Source organism: Myxine glutinosa, chromosome 7, assembly GCF_964187855.1.
Source record: "Myxine glutinosa chromosome 7, kmMyxGlut1.1, whole genome shotgun sequence".
Taxonomy (NCBI): domain Eukaryota; kingdom Metazoa; phylum Chordata; class Myxini; order Myxiniformes; family Myxinidae; genus Myxine; species Myxine glutinosa.
Genome location: NC_136267.1, coordinates 146,230,544 through 146,250,195, shown reverse-complemented (window position 1 = coordinate 146,250,195; position 19,652 = coordinate 146,230,544). Strand labels below are relative to the sequence as shown.

Here is a 19,652-nt window from a genome sequence, read left to right as displayed (position 1 = left end):
GGGACGCAAACGGGGCACCCAGTTTAGCGGTACACACATTGATGAATCACCCTGCCTGTGATTCACCCATGACAGGTTATAGCTGGGTCGGGATTCAAACCCAGGCTGGACAGTTTAGAGTCAAGTGTGCGTACCTCCAGTCCAGGCCATCCTGCCAACTTGTATGCTGCATACAAGTGAAATATAAAGCGCGAGATATTTTTATATATACTGTATATTTAAAAAAAAATTGGTGTGGTTTTTGGCGGGCTGGAACGGATTAATAGCATTTCAATGCATTTTAATGGGGAAATTTAATTTGAGAAACGAGCAAATTGAGTTACGAGCTCGGTCACAGAACGAATTAAACTCGTAAGTCAAGGTTCCACTGTATATATATACATACATACATACATACATGGCATTTAATATGGAATTTTTTTTTTTCTTAACGGGTTTACTTTCTTAACTCAGTATATCAATCTAGTGAGTTTCTTTTACACTTTGGTGATTTATTTGTTGAAAGAACCATGTCACTGATTGTCTGTCGCAGCAAGAAGTCAACAACAGGATTATATCACAGGTGGCGTGGCAAAATGTACGGACAGGTGCATTTGATGATTGGCTTCACAGTCGGGTATACAAGGGTTGTTGCGTTCTGTATTCATGGAAAACAACTGCTGCACATCTCCAAAAGTTATTGCCGCTTCCTCTGGAGATGGTCCGTCAACTCACCAATGCTGTTTGTCATGGAGTGGTGGCTTTACGAAATTACGGCATGAAACAGCGTGCTATTGCTCGGCAGTATGGCATCACTCAAGGTCAGGTGTCAAAGATCCTGAAACGAAATGCTCAGATGGGTGTCCCTACTCCAATACCGAGGCCAGGACATCCCCGCAGAACCACAAGGAGGGATGATCGCCAGCTGCACCGGTTGGTCCGCAATGGCCGTACCAAGTCAGCTAATCGGCTTAGGGCTGAGTGGCAGCAACTGACAAATGTGCCTGTATCCAGAAGGCTAGTCAACCAATGACTGGTTCAAGCAGGCTATCGTGCCAGGCGTCCCCTGAGAAAGCCACGCCTGACCAGACAACACCGCCAGTGCCGATTGCAGTGGGCCAGAGAGCACCGTCAATGGCAGCCAGGACACTGGAATCACGTGATCTTCAGTGACGAGTCTAGATTTCTGGTCTATCGTCAAGATGGTCACGTCCGAGTGTGCAGGCAAGTGCATGAAGCCTACAACAAAGATTGTATAGTGCCAAGACTCCAAGCTGGAGGTGGTGGGGTGACCGTTTGGGCTGCTTTTCATGCAGGGGGCAAAACTGACCTGGTTGTTCTGAATGGAAACCTGAACCAGTTCAAGCACAGGGCCATTCTGGGAGAAACATTGCTTCCATTTGTTTGTGCAGCCTTTCGAGGAAACTTTGTCTTCCAAGATGACAATGCACGGCCTCGTCGTGCTCGCATGATCCAACACTTTCTTTCTGACCGTGGTGTAGAGCATATGGAGTGGCCTCCAATGTCCCCGGATATGAATCCGATAGAGAACTTGTGGGCAGAATTAACGCGTCAAATCGACCACTTGGACCAGCAGCCGACCTCTGTGCGTGAATTGCAGCAGGCTATTGTCACTGCATGGCAAGCGATTCCTGTCCAAACCTTGGCAAATCTCGTGAACAGCATGCCTCAACGTGTACGTGCTCTACTGAATGCTCGTGGGGGTTACACGAAGTACTGAACTGTAATTTTACTGTCCGTAATCCCAGTCGTAATTTAACTTTGGTTTTTGTTATTAAAAAAATTTGGCTAATGTGCAAAATAAAGAGATACTTCTGGAAAACGTACAGAAGTTTAACACAGTACTGTCCATGAATTGAGTTCGATATCAGTTTGCATCACTTTCAAGGATCAATTTATTTGTTTCAAAATGTCAAATGTGGTTTTTGTTTCTTTTAAAGGTCACATTAACAAAATCTAGAATAATTTCAACATAATCCCAATGAACTTTTGGTTCTAAGACATCTTGAAAAGTAAGTTCACCCCCACAAAAAAATATTCCATATTAAATGCTACGTCTGTATATATATATATATATATATATATATATATATATATATATATATATATATATATATATATATATATATATATATTCAGTCATGTGAAAAAGTGAGTACACCCCATGTAAAGTTTTGACTTTTTCAACATATTTCAACATACAGCTATTTGATCTTCATTTCAACAATATTGATAGATAAAGGTGATATAATATAACAAATATCATTGAACATTTCCATTTTGTAGTCCACTGTATAATTTAAATAAACATAAATGCAAATTTCGCATGTGGAAAAAGTAAGTACACCCCCACATGTATCACTACTTCAAATACCTAAAATTAGAATCAGGTGCACCAGCTCAGGTGCAAATGATGAGAACATCGTTGGAGAGGATCTTGGAGGAACCTGTCTTATTTAAACCTCAGACATTTAGTTTGGTTTGCTCTTTGTTGTTGAAGTGTGCAGTGTCACCATGCCGAGATCAAAAGAGCTCTCTGAGGCCTTCAGAAAGAAGGTTATAGATGCCTTCGAGTCTGGGAAGGGATTTAAAAAGATCTCCAAACAATTTGAAATCAATCACTCGACTGTCCGGAAGATCATCTACAAGTGGAGAAGATTCCAAACAACTGCCAACTTGTTCAGGCCAGGCCACTTCAGCAAGTTTCAACCCGAGAGCAGACCGCAAGATGCTGAAAGAAGTCTCGAAGACCCCCAGAATGTCATCACAGGACCTACAGGTAGCTCTTGCCACTGTTGATGTCAAAGTGCATGAGTCTACCATTAGAAAGAGGCTGCACAAATTAGATCTACATGGGAGGTGTGCCAGAAGGAAACCTTTGCTCTCCAGAAAGAACATCAAGGCAAGACTAAAGTTTGCCAATGAACACCTTGGCAAAGACCAGCACTTCTGGAACAATGTGCTCTGGACAGATGATCAAAGGTAGAGCTATTTGGCCACAGTACCAGAAGACATGTTTGGCGAAAACCAAAGGCAGCATTTGACCACAAGAACCTGATACCAACTGTAAAGCATGGTGGTGGAAATATTATGGTTTGGGGCAGCTTTGCTGCATCAGAGCCTGGGCAGCTGACCATTATAGAATCCACTATGAATTCTTCATTGACCAGAGGGTGCTTGAGGATAATGTGAGGCTATCTGTCGGAAAGTTGAAGCTCAACCGAAGGTAGACCTTGCAACATGACAATGACCCTAAACATACCAGTAAACCACCAAGGAATGGCTGAAAAGAAAGAAATGGAGGGTTCTGGAATGGCCAAGGCAAAGCCCGGAACTAAACCCCATCAATATGTTGTAGGGGGATTTGAAATGAGCTGTGCATGCAAGAAACCCCTCAACTATCGCACAGCTGAAAGAATTCTGCACGGAGGAGTGGGCAAAAATATCTCCCAGTCAATGTCAGAGACTGGTAAGAAACACCTACTTGAGGTTGTTTCTGCCAAAGGGGGCAATACCACCTATTGGTGCCAAGGGTGTACTTACTTTTTCCACATGCGAAATTTGCATTTATGTTTATTTAAATTATACAATGGACTACAAAATGGAAATGTTCAATGATATTTGTTATATTATATCACCTTTATCTATCAATATTGTTGAAATGAAGATCAAATAGCTGTATGTTGAAATATGTTGAAAAAGTCAAAACTTTGCATGGGGGTGTACTTACTTTTTCACGTGACTGCATAGCCTGCAGTAAAAAGGGTTCAAGGAGGCACTGCAACACCACCTCATGCCATCCCCCATCCTGCTCCATGATCTTTATTACTCCCTTTAACCCTTCCTAGCCCCATTGACCCTCTTATTTGCTGATTTCAGTTGTTTTTTTTTGTATAGAGTCGAGGCTCGTGAAAGAGCTAACATTTATCAAACAAACAAATCAAACAAACAAGCAAACAAAGTATATAAAAAGGGGAGTGGTCGACAAGATGGGGAGGGAAGGGGAGGAAGCACACAAACACAATATTTGAGAGCAGGGACATCGGGAGATGTGTGGGAGGGAGAGGGCCTGGGGAGGGGGGGGGGCAGGATAGGTCTAAAACGCAAGGACACCAAGGACTTCCAGGAAAGAAGTCGGCACCTCAAAAAGTGGATTTGGGGTGAAATTAGAGGGGGTAGAAAGGATCAAGGTTCACCCTCATCCCTTCTCCCTCTCTTCCTTTCCTGTTTGCTATTTATTTGTCCGTAGTGGCCAATTGTTGCCCCACTTCCCCACTACCCCACTGTCAATTTAACCTAGCTCCCTCAATGAGCCTCTCTCTTGTAGAGAGAGAAAAAAAAGATCACTCCAACATGTAAAGCAGCCAACATCATCATAAGTCAAATTTCCTCCCTCCCTTCAATCCGACCAAACAGGCAATCAAACCTTTTTGAAACACCAACTACATCACACCTCCCCCCACACACCCAAAGGCCTTACTTGTCTCCATGAAAGCAATCTTGATGAAGTTCCTTCAAAACGCATTGCAGTAAATTGAAGGGATCTCGTTCCTGAAATAAGGTGAAATTCCTTTGGACTTCTGCATAAAAACAAACACGTACCGAAAGTGAAAGAAAATAAAGATTTAGCAGCCAGCAATCATAATATAGTCTGTCAAGTGTCGGCTTGTGACAAAAGTGGGTTTTATGTGAGGAGGTGAGAATGTTGGATGTCAAAAAAGTTTTTGTTGTTGAAAGTGAAAAAAGATGTTGAAAGTCTAGAGAGGAAGACAGACATCTGCCTGCATGTGTCCATGTGTTTTATACCTCTCCCACCTCCGCCCCCCTTTCACATGCCTACTCCCCCAAGCTCTCTCCCTCCCACAGATCTCTCGATGTCCCTGCTCTCAAATGTTGTACTTGTGTGCTTCCCTCTCTCCCCCCATCTTGTCTCCCGCTCCCTTTATCATATGTTTTATGTGTCAGTTTGTTTTTATGTGATTAATGTTATCTCTTACACGAGCCTCGGTCTTGTATACAAAAAAAAAGGACAGAAATGTGGCAAGATTTTTATAGAATCAAAATAGAATTGGCCTATTATGTTGGGTTGAATGTTTCCAATTTGCTGTCAGATCTCAAGAAGATAAACTGAGTCGAGCGAAATTAGTACTTGAACGTGAAAGCTCTTTGGAAAACCAGGTATATAGACCGAGGGACAAGATTATTTTGCTTAGTTGGAGTTATGTTCACCTCCGAAATGTCTGGTCATGAATGTATGCTCTCTGTGGAGATTAATCCAACTAAAATTGCCATTCTGATGTTGTGCCAGCAGGTGGGCTCTGCAGCTCATATCAGACTGCCCTTGGGGAATGTAAACGATGGGGGGGGGGGGGGAGGGGAATGGTTGGGGGGGAGAGGTTGTGTAAAGCCAGCAGTCCCACCTGAATTTGTATTGAGAAATATAAAGATTCCAAATTATTACCCTAACTACTGCTGGTAGAGGGTTGGCAAACCACCCAGCTTGACCCCAGATCAAGAAACTGCTTCGGCAGAACCAATACTCTGTAACAGTGTATGGCACATCGGATCAGATGTTAATTCCTATAAAAAGGGATGTGGATGTTGAATTCCATTCAATTCATGGTAAAAGTATTGCTTGGTCCTAGATGGTTAATAAACTTGTTTGGTGTGCAGCATGTGGCTGCTGGTTGCATTATTTTTGGAAGCGCAGCTGTGCCACTGATGCATTGCCCCTGTTACCAGTAAACCAGTACTCATTCTTGAGAAAAATGCCTGGGGCATAGAAAAGGCCCCGTTATATGGGATGTGCCATGTGGCAAACTATAGAAAAGAAGGGACATTCCATGGCTTGTGGAAAATAACAAACTATAGAAAAGAAGGGACATTCCATGGCTTGTGGAAAATACCAAAGTATAGAAAAGAAGGGACATTCCATAGCTTGTGGAAAATACCAAAGTATAGAAAAGAAGGGACATTCCATAGCTTGTGGAAAATACCAAAGTATAGAAAAGAAAGGACATTCCATAGCTTGTGGAAAATACCAAACTACAGAAAAGAAAGGACATTCCATAGCTTGTGGAAAATACCAAAGTATAGAAAATAAGGGACATTCCATGGCTTGTGGAAAATACCAAACGATAGAAAATAAGGGACATTCAAAAAATCTCGTGTGCATGCTGGACTACCCTTGTGTTCTTAGGAGGAACCAAGTAATGCTCTAGAAAAGTTCATATAAAGGGGGGGCAATTTGATTCCTACAGCTGCATGAAGAAGTAATGTATTTTCAATGCAGTTAACGTCTCTCGGTTTCAAAGGGACCACTTGATTCATCCAGCTGCATGAAAAAAATTGCAATCCAGTTGCAGAAAGTGCCTACAATGCCTATAATAATTAATAAATAATATAATTGATTATAAGAATTCATAACAATTAATAATAATAATATAATTAATAATATCATTTGTTGCCTATAATGTGTACACACATCGTGCTTGTCCAATGCTTGTCCTGAAGAATACATCACACCCAGCATGTGTGCAGTTGGTTGATACATAGTAGAAACTTTATTAATTTTTTAAAACAAATTATTCACACACATGCACATTATTATCTTATGTGTTTTCGTTTTCAAGGTACCCAGAACACTTTACGTACTGATGTGTTTTAACCTATATATGCAGGGTGCCCATTGCCAACGATAAAAAGTTGATCTTACGGAACATTTTTCTGATCAACCATGAAGGACAGACGACCCGGCAACCGATTTTATACATGTTGCAAACAAGCTCCTCCATGCAATTCATCGTGCACAAATCACCTTGTTCACCTGAAAAAGGACAAAAGAAGATGTTATACAAAATGGATCATTTGAACATGACGTTTATTCTGAGCTTTTCACTCAAATTTCACAACTCTCAGAAAGCCTCCTCTAACTTCCTGCCAAACACCGTGAATGTCTCCCTTATTTCCTCTCCACCACGTCACTGTATGACAATTTATATGTGGATAATCAAGTTTGTGATGGCCTTGTTCCATCAGGAAAATGCAAGTAACACAAAAGTAATTGTCAGGCTGGCAAGTGTGGGATCACCCAAACGTTTTCCTTCCATGACGGAGTGCCATCTTTCAAGAGACATGTTCCAACAGGTGCCATTTGGAGAAGTGACAGGAAAGCTCAGAGGAAGCAAAATCACCTTAACTTAGTGTTGGCTTATTTCCTGCCTTGACTCTAAACTGGCAACCTGGTGATTTACGGACAGGCTGTTGGCTCAAACAGTGCACTGTGCTTGGGATGAAGGTAAACATGGCTTTCCCATATGCTAGCATTTCCTTGTGGATGTTGAAGGCTCTTAAAGTAACACAATTCCGAATATTGATAAGTGCACAACATAAGAAAACTATGACGCACTCGGTAAAGAGCACACCTCCGCCAGGCTGACCAGTTTAGGTTTTGTATACCACTGATATGCCAGATCTGGATTCGGACCTGAACCAAAATCTAATCGGCTTGTTTTTGTCGTCTAACCAACTCATCCACCAAGTTTAGTCATAATGCATCCAGAACCCTTTGAAATATCATGCTTTATATCGTTTTCGGCCCCCACCCCAATGGTGAAGAATCGCGTAGAAAATAAAAGAATTCTCGTGTCTGGATCCGGATTCGAATCTTCACCCAAATCGAATCAATACATTCTTGTTAGTCAGGGCCCTTAGGGATATTTTGGGGCCGTTTGGTTCAAATTCTTCCAAAAGCACCAAATTTGGCCCAGATATTGCCCATGCCATACTCTTTCGATTTTTGACGGGCGCCAAGACGGGCGCCCCCCCCCCCCTCCGGGGGCCCCATATTGGCGAAATACTAAATGGCCGCCAGCCGGATTAGAGGAAAATCAGTTAAATAACCAAAAGGGTTGGAATCATGTATGATACCACTTTTCAGGGGTTTTCGAGGTCGAGGAATCCAATTATGATGTTATTTTGATGATACGAGGTCAAGGTCAACCCTCAAGGTCATCTTAAAGGTCATTTTTGAGTCAAACATGTCGGTTTTTGCGTTTTTTGTCAAGATTTACACGAGGTTCACCATTTTATGTTTCTGAGTTGGGTAATCGAACTCTGACCTTATTTTTGACAATTAGAGGAAATATTTACATGTCTGTTTCCTAATTTTCAGGCATATGCAGTTCATCAGTCTAATTACAAAGGTACGGATTTTGATGTTTTGAACTGTATGCCATATCCTTGTGTTTAATTTTTGTGCGATCATGATCCGGGTTCATGTATACATGATTGTATACATGTCATAAATATAACGTCATAGGTCATGTGACCTGGCGGCCATATTGGATTTTATGAAAACCTTAAAAATGGATCCCTGCCTTCATTTTTCGATCGATTCATTTTGAACTTTGACCACTTATAGTACGCCATGTGATTGGATGCATATCCTAATTATGACGTCATAGGTCAGGTGACATGGTGGGATGGACCGGTATGGTCCCTGGATCATACCGCCCCTGGCGCCCGTCAAAAATCGAAAGAGTATGGCATGGGCAACATCTGCGCCAAATTTGATGCTTTTGGAAGAATTTGAACCAAAATATCCCTAAGGGCCCTGACTATGTCACACGCCCAACCTGCCCACCAAGTTTTGTCCGAATCCGTCCAAAACCTTTTGAGATGTCGTGCTATATATCGTTTTTTGCTCTAATACAATACAATGATTCTTCAACACACCAGATGAGCGATGACAAATGGTGAGTCATCCACTCTCAACTCTGCTCCAGCCAATCCGAGCCAGAGATAGTGGTGCCTGAGTCAACCAATGGGTGTACGGATAATAATTAAGTCATGACTGGACAACCAATCAGTGTCGATCTCACATAGACATGTTCATATATGGACACTCTTTCACTTCCTTCTTTAACTTATTGTGATTTACCTTGAAGAATACAGCACCAAAAGCTTTGGATATTCTTATTATGTCGTGCTTGTTTTATTGCATTTTAAAGTTCTGTAGTTCCAAACATCTGTTCATTTTATCTTTTTTCTTTATTCGACTTTCTACAGCTTTAAATGAACACTTGTTTTACTCTGCGCATGTTGCACATCACATGCAGCGAATTTCACCTCCCTGCGCCTTGTATTTATTGTTATTTAAAAAACGCTTCTGTACACCGCCCTTGATGCTCGGTTTGCAAGCCACCGTCTACATTTCCAATAGAAGAGACATAATTGCTCTTTCATGGAAATTGTTTTTCGAGTTTTTTTATCCTCAAAAAATAGACCGTAGTGAGCACACATTCATGTTAAAAGATTGGTCTTTAAAACCTATCCTTATGAAAGGGGACGGACATATGTACAAACACAAACTGACATTGTGTTTTATATGATAGATGAAAAGTGCTTTGAAAGAAAACGACTTGATTGATTTCATCATTAATTTGCTTAAATCTCATTTAAAGGAGAAAGCGCATATTTCAAAAACCAAGAATGATTCCGTCTTATCGTCAAACCTTTCACTTTGCATATATGTATGAAAAAGATGCACAATGAAGCAGGAAGTGAAAAAAGTTATTTCTCATTGCCATGTTATCCTCAGTTGGCTGTTTGGCCATCTCTGAAGTCATGCATGTGATTTTGGATCAAGGATGGACTGTGGAAATCTTGTGATGATATCAAAACTTTAAATTACTGCTGCAGACAGTTTAAAACAATCAAAACAAGTCTGGAAATAGTGATGGCACTCACAGTTTTTGGAATGTTCACGAGATAAGAAGTAAACTGCAAGAGATGGAGTGTGGAATAAACACTGAAGAACAGCGCTGATGTAGCTGTTGTTTGCCTCCTTCATCGCCTGACCAAGTCCAGCTGCATATCCGATATTTTTCGGCCACTGGAGTTGAAGCTCGTGTTCAGGAGAAGACATCGTCCCTGGAACTTCTAACAGACCCTGCCAATGTGCATGGCAAATGAAAACACCAACTCAAACAACATAAGAATTCTACTTTCCACACCAATGTGGTGAGGCACAAACGCAACAAGGTCATGTGCTTTGGATTGGATCTTTTATGTTATACTGGGATAATAATATGCCAAATGGTGCAGTGCTGATGGTATATAGAGGAATATACAAGGATAGACAAGGAACTTTGGCACAGGAGGTCATTTGGCCAACATTCCTGGGCTACACCAACATCAGATGCCAACACCCATCCACATACAACCTGCAAATATCCATGTACCCCAATGCATACAGATACCTATCTACTCAAAATTTAACTTATCTACTCTTTCTGCTGACACTACCTTTCTAGTGAAACCATTCCATGCATTAACTAGAGAGTTCATAGAACACGATACCCCATGCAGTGTTCAGGTCGATACAGTTTGATCCCGACATTTGTGGAGGATATGTTCCTGGAAAATACCGCAAATATCAAATCCGTGAATGTGGAGACACTGTTTCAATGGGAAAATGGGGGATAAATAGGTTCTTGGCAGTTCGTGACGAATAAGGGAAAATCAAAAATCCCGTGAAAAACCGAGAATACACCCACCCACAAAAAAACAAGAATACGCGAGGCACAGGGCTGTGGATGTCAGAGCATGTCAGAAAAACCGTGAATATGCCCGCAAAAAAAACAAGAATACACGAAGCACAGGGCTGTGAATGTCAGAGCAGATCAGAAAAATCGTGAATACACTCGCAAAAAACCCGCAAAACACCCACGAAAAGAATGTCAAACCGTGTGGTTACGCATGTACAGTGGCTTTATACGTGACGTGACGCATGGAAGATGCTTTTAGAACTGTGACGTGTACAGCTGGTGGGAAATGGTTTATGTATAGCTGGAAGTTGTTTTATGCGTGAGGCACAGAAGATGCTTTTAGAAGTGTCATATGCGCAGCTGGTGGGAGATGGGTTTTTTTGCGCCCATGAAAAACCGCGAATACGTGGGGAACAGGGCTGCGTATGAAGAAGCATGTCTTATTTTATCAACTGTGAATACACGGGGTCCCACGCATGTTTGAAACGCGGATGTTGGGGTCCGACTGCATTTCAATTTTAATAAAATAATGATTTTAAAGATAGTCAAAAAATGACGGGAGTTTAGTTTTATACATCCCCTTATACACTGTAATAAGACGACGTCAGGTTGCACTTTTGGAGTTTGGAGGCTATATTTGATACCCTCTCACATGCCACACCCTCTCATGTGTACAGGATGGGCCATTTATCTATTCCCAATTTTGAACCCCTGTAAATATGTTGCTAAGAAACAAAATCAAACAAAATATTTACAGGATATATGTACATATTTCAAGTTTTTGTGGTAAATATTGTTTTATTGAATTCAGAAGTGAACAAAATTAGTGATGAATTTCGACGTTATTTCCATATTTTTCAAGCAGTGGGTGTATCCTTTTGCAATACTCCAAGACCATTTTCTGTCGCATTCTGACAAATAATTTCTCCAAAAGCTGCTTTAATCCACTCTTGCAGATCTTGAATATTCACTGGTTGAGTTGCGTAAACCTTGCCTTTACGAAAGCCCCACAAGAAGAAATCGCACCTGCTCACTGGGAGTCTCCAGGTCCACAAATGGCTCAACAAGACTTTTCATGACTGGTGGATGGGTCAAGGTTCGCCCAATATGCGCTGACCCCCTCGATTGCCAGACATCACCCTGTGCATTCACTGACAGTTCACTCAGCCATCGTGGTAATATTAGTTGTGAAAGATGGGTGAATGCTGAAGGCACGTCCTTAGCTGAGGTCATCAGATCACCAAGGTCAACACGACAACAGGGTGAGAGGACACTGTTGTACCTGATTATCCTAACTGACGTCCGTCTCCAGTTGCTTAACAACCCATTGGGCCACAGAGCTATCCGTGGCCTTGTGGCCTCAGGTCCGGAGGACAGGGAGCAAATCCGAGGAACACCATTGTGGTCACCCCCGAACCCTGGTGCCTCATAACAGTATGTATGTGGTAGGTACGTATGTATGTATGTATGTATGTATGTATGTATGTATGTATGTATCGAGTATGTATGTATGTGGTATGTACGTATGTATGTATGTATGTATGTATGTATGTATCGAGTATGTATGTATGTATGTATGTATGTATGACTATGTATCGAGTATGTATGTATGTATATATATGTGTGTATTAAGTATGTATGTATGTGTGTTTTAGGTATGTATATATGTGTGCCTATGGGTGTGTATGTATGTATGTATGTACGTGTGCATGTATGTACATCTGAAAATCATAGAAAGAAAACAGGGCTCGGCCAATCTACACCAAATTTTGCATCCTTGTTGGTTGTACCCAGGGTCAGGCCATGGGCACAAAAATACCCCCCCCCCCCTCCTCACTCCCTACCCAATGTTCCTGAAGGGAGTGGCTGTTTCTTGTATGTTAAAAACTGGAGCAATGCAACTGTGCCGCCAATATGCCTCTGCATAGTCCCACAATGGGTATACGCCCTCGTTCATGCTTTCAAGCTAATATGGCTGCCACACCACGTGACATATGACCTTAAAATGTACACTCTGCATATGTATGGCTCGGGGATCACGTATGTGAAGTTTCGTGTTGATCGGATAAGGTTCGTTTTTCTATCCAAGATGGCTGCCAAACCACATGACCGACGGCGTCATCATTTTCAAACTGTATGCAACAATGGTGTTAGATGATATTTGTAAAATTTCGCATCGATAGGGTAAGCCGCTTCAATGATGTAATTATTTAATATTTTCCTTCAATCCAATATGGTTGCCACACCATGTGACGAATGATGTTTTTGTGATAATCTTTTAATTGCCATGCCAAGTCAATGATACACGTAAAGTTTTGAGTCAATCGATTCGGTGGTTTTGGAGAAGGTGTTTTTTTGAAGTTTTAGGTTAAATCCAATATGGCTGCCAACCCATGTGACCTATGATGTCATCAATTTAATATTTCAATACAAATGGGTCATCGATCACATGCATGCAATTTCAGATTTTTAGGACAAGGAATTTGATTAAAATATTTTTGGCTGGTACACCACTTCACTGATGATATCATCATAACGATGCTTTTGTTCCCCATTTGGAGTACTTGACAATGTGCCAAGTTTCAAATTTTTGCATTGAGCAGTTTCCGAGAAATAATTTTTCAATTATTTGCGTTTAATCCAAGATAGCTACCACACCACGTGACCTATGACATCACAATTATCATAAAAACATTCTGCATGGGTGTCGCTCCTACCCTGAAAGTTTCGTCTCAATCGAACATATGGTTGCTGATAAAAACGAGGTTTAGCCGTACGGACGGACGGACAGACGCACGTACAGAAGGACGGAAGAACACTGAATGCTCAAATGGAGAAGACGTTCATAAACTCGATAATGGTAATGGGGCTGGCAGGTATGTTGGTAATAAGCACCAACCAATTGTATGACCATGCATTGTGGCCCTTCGGGGTCAGGATGCATGCGTTTTGAATGACCATGTGCTTCAGCCTTTGGGTTGAGGTGCATGGGTATGCTAATGGGGCAGCCTTGATAGACGGTGTGGCTTGGCCATGGGGTCAAGGTGCACGTCCAAGGCTGTTTAAATGTTTGATTTTTTTACCTTTTTTTATTATAAGAAAGGCAGGCCTTTATTGCTGGAATCATAAGCAATAAGCACCAACCATATGTTGGTAAGAGCAGCGCAAACTGATTGTCTTAATGGCTCCTCCAGCGTCGACGTTCCTTGTAAGAGAATTCATGTTATTATTATTTGTTTTTTGATAAACAATCTTTGTTTTGCTTTTGAGAAACTCGAGTCTGAATTCACTCCAACTTCCCAGAAGTTCATAGTGTTGAGAAATCTGTGTGACCATTGCTCGATCACTAACCCCCGACACTGATCTCTACACCAACTGGATTGGGCGCTGTGCACTATTTGTACAATCTGGAGTGAAGCCGCCGATGCAAAGCGGCGGCCATCTTGGGACCATCAAAAAGCTTACAAAACGCAACAGCAGTATATCACGATCTAATTACGAATTTTACTTCATTTGTTCAGCTGAAGTGATTTATTAATTTGGCCTAAGGAATGGTTTACCTTGAGTAGCCCCATGTCCCGACGGACGAGCGCCCAGTCCAAGCCGCCGGGCCTCAGAGCGCACGACGACGACCCCCGCGGACGCCACACCAGACCGACCGAGCACCCGGCCACCGCACCCACCGCCGCAGACCCCCGATACGAGCGATCGAGTCTCAAGGACCACCTCTCACCGAGACGATGTTGGGGTTCAGCTGAATTAACAAATTTGAAGTGCAATATGCATGCACGGGAGGGAGGCAGCCAAAAAAGGATAACCTTGTTGTGGGCCGACCCCAAATAAATCATAGATTCAATTGTACTTCATCATTCATATAAATAAAATTAAGCAAATTACACTAAATCTAAAAACTAATCTAAAAACTGAAGATTTAACTTCACAAAAACAATCAATACTCTGATTATAACACAGCGCACACGACAAAGTGATGTTTTGTTGATGGTCCCAAGATGGCGGCTCATTGATTTCGTTTCCTGTTGCATGTCCCGCAGTCCAGTTCGTATAGAGATCAGTGACCCCCGACAACACCTTGTGGTTTAACACTTTGTGCACATCTCTGCTACTTCTCGGCCTCACCTCGTATTAATATCTTGTTTCTTGATTCCTCGACGGTCCTCGTACTCTTCGTACTCTTTCGTTCAAACAGCACGGGGGAATGTACACAGCAGCACGAAAATAACCTTCCACGCCACAAAAATGGGACACAGCCTGAGTGACGTCACATTGTGACGTCGTCACTATCGACATTGTCACGTCACAAACATTACGCCCATCAAAGCCTACGCTGTTATTCCCAACCTATGGTTCGTTTGTTACATTGTTACAACTAACCTACGGTTTGTCCGTGGTCGTTTGACTCGGCCAAGGTTATAACAACCGACAGGTTCAGGGACCATTCAACGAACTTGCCACTGGCAAGTAATCAATCAATTACGTTCACGTAATCAATTACGTACGTTGGCTGTTGCACAACATAAGGGAACTCGTATTTATGTTTACCGGTGCATACCTGATACCCCGACCTTCTGGGAACGTGACGCTGAATGATGCTAACATTCCTGCTTCTTCTTCTTCTTCAAAACTGGAGACGTGCTTTTTAAATCGACATCTTCTACGATAAAATGGATGAGTTGTGTGTTCGTGCGTGTGACTGTGAGGCATACTTTTTGTGTCTGTTAATTACGTACGTCTATTCATTAATTACGTGTGACGTACTATTGAAATGTTTACCTTTTAACTCTTCAGACTGCTGAGACTCTTTCCACCATTGAAGTCTCTGAGATCCCTAAGATCCTCAATACCCCAAAAACCCCAAAAGACCCAAATGACACAAAAGACCCAAATGACACAAAAGACCCAGAAGCCCCAAAAGACCCAGAGGACCCAAAAGAACCAGAAGACCCAAAAGACTTCAAGGATGCAAAAGACCCCCAAATCCGGCAGGCAGGTATGCTACAAGGTCGTGAAGACCTCTGAAATTTGGTCCAATAGACCAATGGGCACCCACCCCCCCCCCCACCCCCCCATTAGTTATGATGAAACAGACACGAATTTTTATGCCTCCACTCCCCGAAGGTGGCCGGAGGCATTATGTTTTCGGGTTGTCCGTCTGTTTTCGGGCATTATATGTTCGGGTTGTCCGTCTGTCCGTCCGTCCGTCCGGATGGGCTCATCCTCGTTTTTCTCAGCAACCACATGTCCGATTGAGACTAAACTTTCAGGGTAGGAGTCACACCCATGCACAATGTTTTTAGAATTATGAGGTCATAGGTCACGTGATATGGCAGTCATCTTGGAATAAACGCAAATAATTAAAAAATTATTTCTCAGAAACCACTGAATGGAAAATGTTTAAACTTGGCACATTGTCAAGTACACCCAAAGGGGAATAAAAGCATGGTAATGATGACATCATAGGTGAAGTGGTACATCAGCCAAAAATGTTTTAATCGAATTCCTCATCCTAAAAATCTTACATTGCATTGACGAGGCATGGCGTTAAAATATGATCACAAAAACATCCTTGGTCACATGGTGTGGCAGCCATATTGGATTGAAGGAAAATATTAAATAATTATATCTCTGAAAGTGCTCACCCAATTGATGCGAAATTTTACAAATATAATCTAACACCACTGTTGCATATAGTTTGTAAATGTTGTCGTAGGTCACGTGGTTTGGCAGCCATCTTGGATAGAAAAATGAACCCTACCTGATCAACACAACACTTCACAAGCATGTTCCCTTACTCATACATATGCAGAGTGCACATTTTTGAGGTCATATGTCATGTGGTATGGCAGCCATATTAGCTTGAAAACCGATATTTTAAAAAATCCGTTCTCTGAAACTGCTTCATCGATCGATGTGAAACCTGTCCTGGCTGGTGAAAATGTGATACTTCAAAACAGCTGAAGGGATTTAAATCAAACTTTTTTATTTTTAGTTCAGTGAACGAGGGCATCTACCTGTTGTGGGACGATATGGAGGCCTATTGGAGACAAAATCGCATTGTTCTAGTTGTTCCAACTAAGTCGATTATTAGCTTTGCAACCCAGTAAATCGATGATTGGCTTTCGCATGGTACCATTCTTGTTATACCACGACAGTCGGAACAAGATATTCGGCAAACACTTTAACGGAGCATGTGAGTAGCTGGGTCGTGAGGATACTTTAGCGGTTGCCGAAGACGATAAGAAGAGGCCATTTCGTTGGGTACAAAAGGTTGTTTATTGTACAGAAATCTCCAGCAACTGCTAGCGAACGGAAGTCGTAACGGCTTATATAAAACCAAGAACCCTCTTCGGAGGGCGTGGCTCCAACAGTAACAGCGTCACGACGACACAACCAAAAGCCCGTGTGACAATGTGCCAAGTTTTAAATTTTTCCATTTAGCGGTCTCCGAGAAATAATTTTTCAAACTGTCATCATGCCAACTGGCTGGGTGTGGGTTCCTATATCACCAGCCATGGCACCTCAGCAAAGGACTTCTGCGACTCATTGGGACTGACACAATCTGTCAATTTCCTGACCGGGATCTCAGTCAATGGAGTATCTTCCCTTCTAGACTTGGTTATGACAAACTTCCCTGCAAATGTCTGCTGCTCTTCTTCTGCTCCAATCGGTTCTTCTGATCATGTGCTTGTTAAAGTGGGCATCTCTCTGGCCATTCTCAGAGAGCCTCCTCAGCGCCGAAAAGTCTGGCATTTCACTCAGGCTGACTGGCACGGTCTGCAAGCAGCCATCAAAAATCTGGACTGGTCTCCCATCTCTACTGCCTCTGACATCAATTCTTCCTGGGAATTCTTCCAAAGCAAACTGCTCTCTCTCTCTCATGCACAGATTTATCCCATCTCGTCTTCAGTTGTCTTACCCTTCCTCCCATCCATGGTACACTGAATCTTGTGGTGAGGCAGTTGCCCTGAAACAACTTGCCTTTGCCTCGTGGATGGCAAGTCCAACTGAAGGCAATCTCAGTTCCTTCCACCAAGTTCGGAACAAGTGTGTGTCTCCCGTTAGGAGTGCCAGGAAGCACGATCTCTGCACACTCAAGAATGAACTCTCAAACCTGTCTCCTTCCTCCACATCCGGGTGGCATCTGGTCAAATCCGTTTCTGGTGTTTGTTCCCCCTCCATCCCCTCCCTTACCTCAAATGGCCACACAGTTGACACCGCACGTGACAAAGCCGAATGCCTCAACTCTGTGTTTGCCTCAAAATCTTGTGTCCGAAACCCATCTCTCTCTGTTCCCACCTTACCCAGTCGAACCCAACTGCTCCTGGACTCTGTGTCCTTCTCTCCTGACAAGGTGGAGAAGTTTTTGTCAAACATCGACTCTGATTCTGCAACTGGACCATACAGCATCAGCCCACGGGTCCTAAAATCCTGCTCTGCTGCTTATTCTCACCCTCTCTCTGTTCTTTTCGCCCTCTCTTTTGCTCAAGGTCATCTGCCAGCATCTTGGAAATCAGCATACATTACCGCTTTACACAAAAAGGTGCAAAAACAGATCCTTGCAACTACAGACCAATCAGCCTGCTCCCAATTATCAGCAAAGTCATGGAATCCATCATTGCTTCGGATATCAAATCCTTCCTCTTCTCCAATGGCTTGATCTCCGATCATCAATTTGGATTCAGACCAGGTCATTCTACTCTGGACATGTTGCTTTTGCTGTCTCAAAAATGGATGGAGGTCCTCAATGCCAAACAGGAAATCAGAGCTGTCTCCCTTGACATATCTCGTGCCTTCGATACTGTCTGGCACCCAGCTCTGCTCACCAAACTCTCCTACTATGGTATCCATGGAAATCTCCACGCATGGCTTGTGGACTTCCTCTCTGGTCGTAGTCAACGTGTGGCCCTGAATGGATTTCTCTGATCTCCCCCTTCCTGTTCTGGCTGGAGTTCCCCAAGGTCGTGTTCTGGGCCTTGTGCTTTTTCTGGTCTTCCTCAATGATCTCTCCGACTCTCTGGAAAATCCTCTCTATCTCTCTGCTGATGACTCCACTCTCTGCCGCTCCATTCCTCATCCCTCAGATTGGCAGTCTGCAGCCTCCTCACTCTCTGCAGACCTGGACAAAATGACAGACTGGTCAAACAAGTGGAACATGTCTTTCAATCCTGACAAATCTCACACTCTTACTATGTCTTTCCGAAAAGACCGACTGGAAAACCCTCCCATCTACTTTCTCAACAATCCTCTCCAAGACGTTCTGTCGCTCAAGCTTTTGGGTCTCACGATCTGCCATGATCTTTCCTGGGAAAACAACATTTCCAAGCTGTCATCCAAAGCCAGTCGTCGACTGGGCATACTCCGTCGTGCGAAGTCCTTCCTCGGCACACCTGAGCTCCTCACCACATACAAGGCTTTCATCCGCAGCTCAATGGAATACTGTTCCTCCCTCTGGGTCAGTGCTCCTGCCGCACACCTCGCTCGGCTTAACGCTGTTGAAACCAAAGCTTTCAAAATCATTGGAATCTCCTGCGATGAAGCTAACTCCGAGGGCCTTTCGCTCACTCACCGCAGGCAGGTCGGTGGTCTTTCCGTCTTCTACCGATCCCTCTCTGGCCTTGCCCCCCCAGCTCTCTCTGGGCTCTGTCCCCCAAATATTCCTACAGGTCACACAAGATCTGCCTGCAACCCTCTTATGGTTAACTGCCAAAATCAAGACTCTCTGCTCACCTTCACTCCTTCATTCCTCTTTTCTCCCGCCTCTGGAACAAACTCCCCCATTCCCTTCAATCCCACTCCTCCCTCCAGGTCTTTAAAACCGCTGTTCACCACCATCTCTTATGTTCCCCCATCCAAAACCTTGATCTTTTCTACCCCCGCTAATTCACCCCAGATACACCTTTTTGAAATTCCAACTTCTTTCCTGGAAGTCCTTGCAGTGTCCATAAGTTTTATACCTCTCCCACTTCCCGCCAAGCCCACCCCCACGCACAGTTCTCTCGATGTCCCTGCTCTCAAATGTTGTGTTTGTGTCCTTCCCCCTCTCTCCCCATCTTGTCTACCGCTCCCCTTATTTTGTGTTTTATG

The 19,652-nt window shown here is 43.0% G+C and overlaps 1 protein-coding gene across 1 annotated transcript in view; it reads right to left on the bottom strand.

The window, feature by feature from the left end:
• LOC144893095 (ubiquitin carboxyl-terminal hydrolase 36-like) overlaps positions 1-19,652 on the bottom strand; it is a 34,665-nt gene that overhangs the window by 13,952 nt on the left and 1,061 nt on the right. The window contains exons 2-4 of the mRNA XM_078782752.1: positions 9,751-9,952; positions 6,716-6,826; positions 4,481-4,580 (exon numbers count right to left, since the gene is read on the bottom strand). Of these exons, the coding sequence (XP_078638878.1) occupies positions 4,481-4,580; positions 6,716-6,826; positions 9,751-9,928 (389 nt within the window). The 5' untranslated portion in view covers positions 9,929-9,952. The remainder of the gene's footprint in view (positions 1-4,480; positions 4,581-6,715; positions 6,827-9,750; positions 9,953-19,652) is intronic.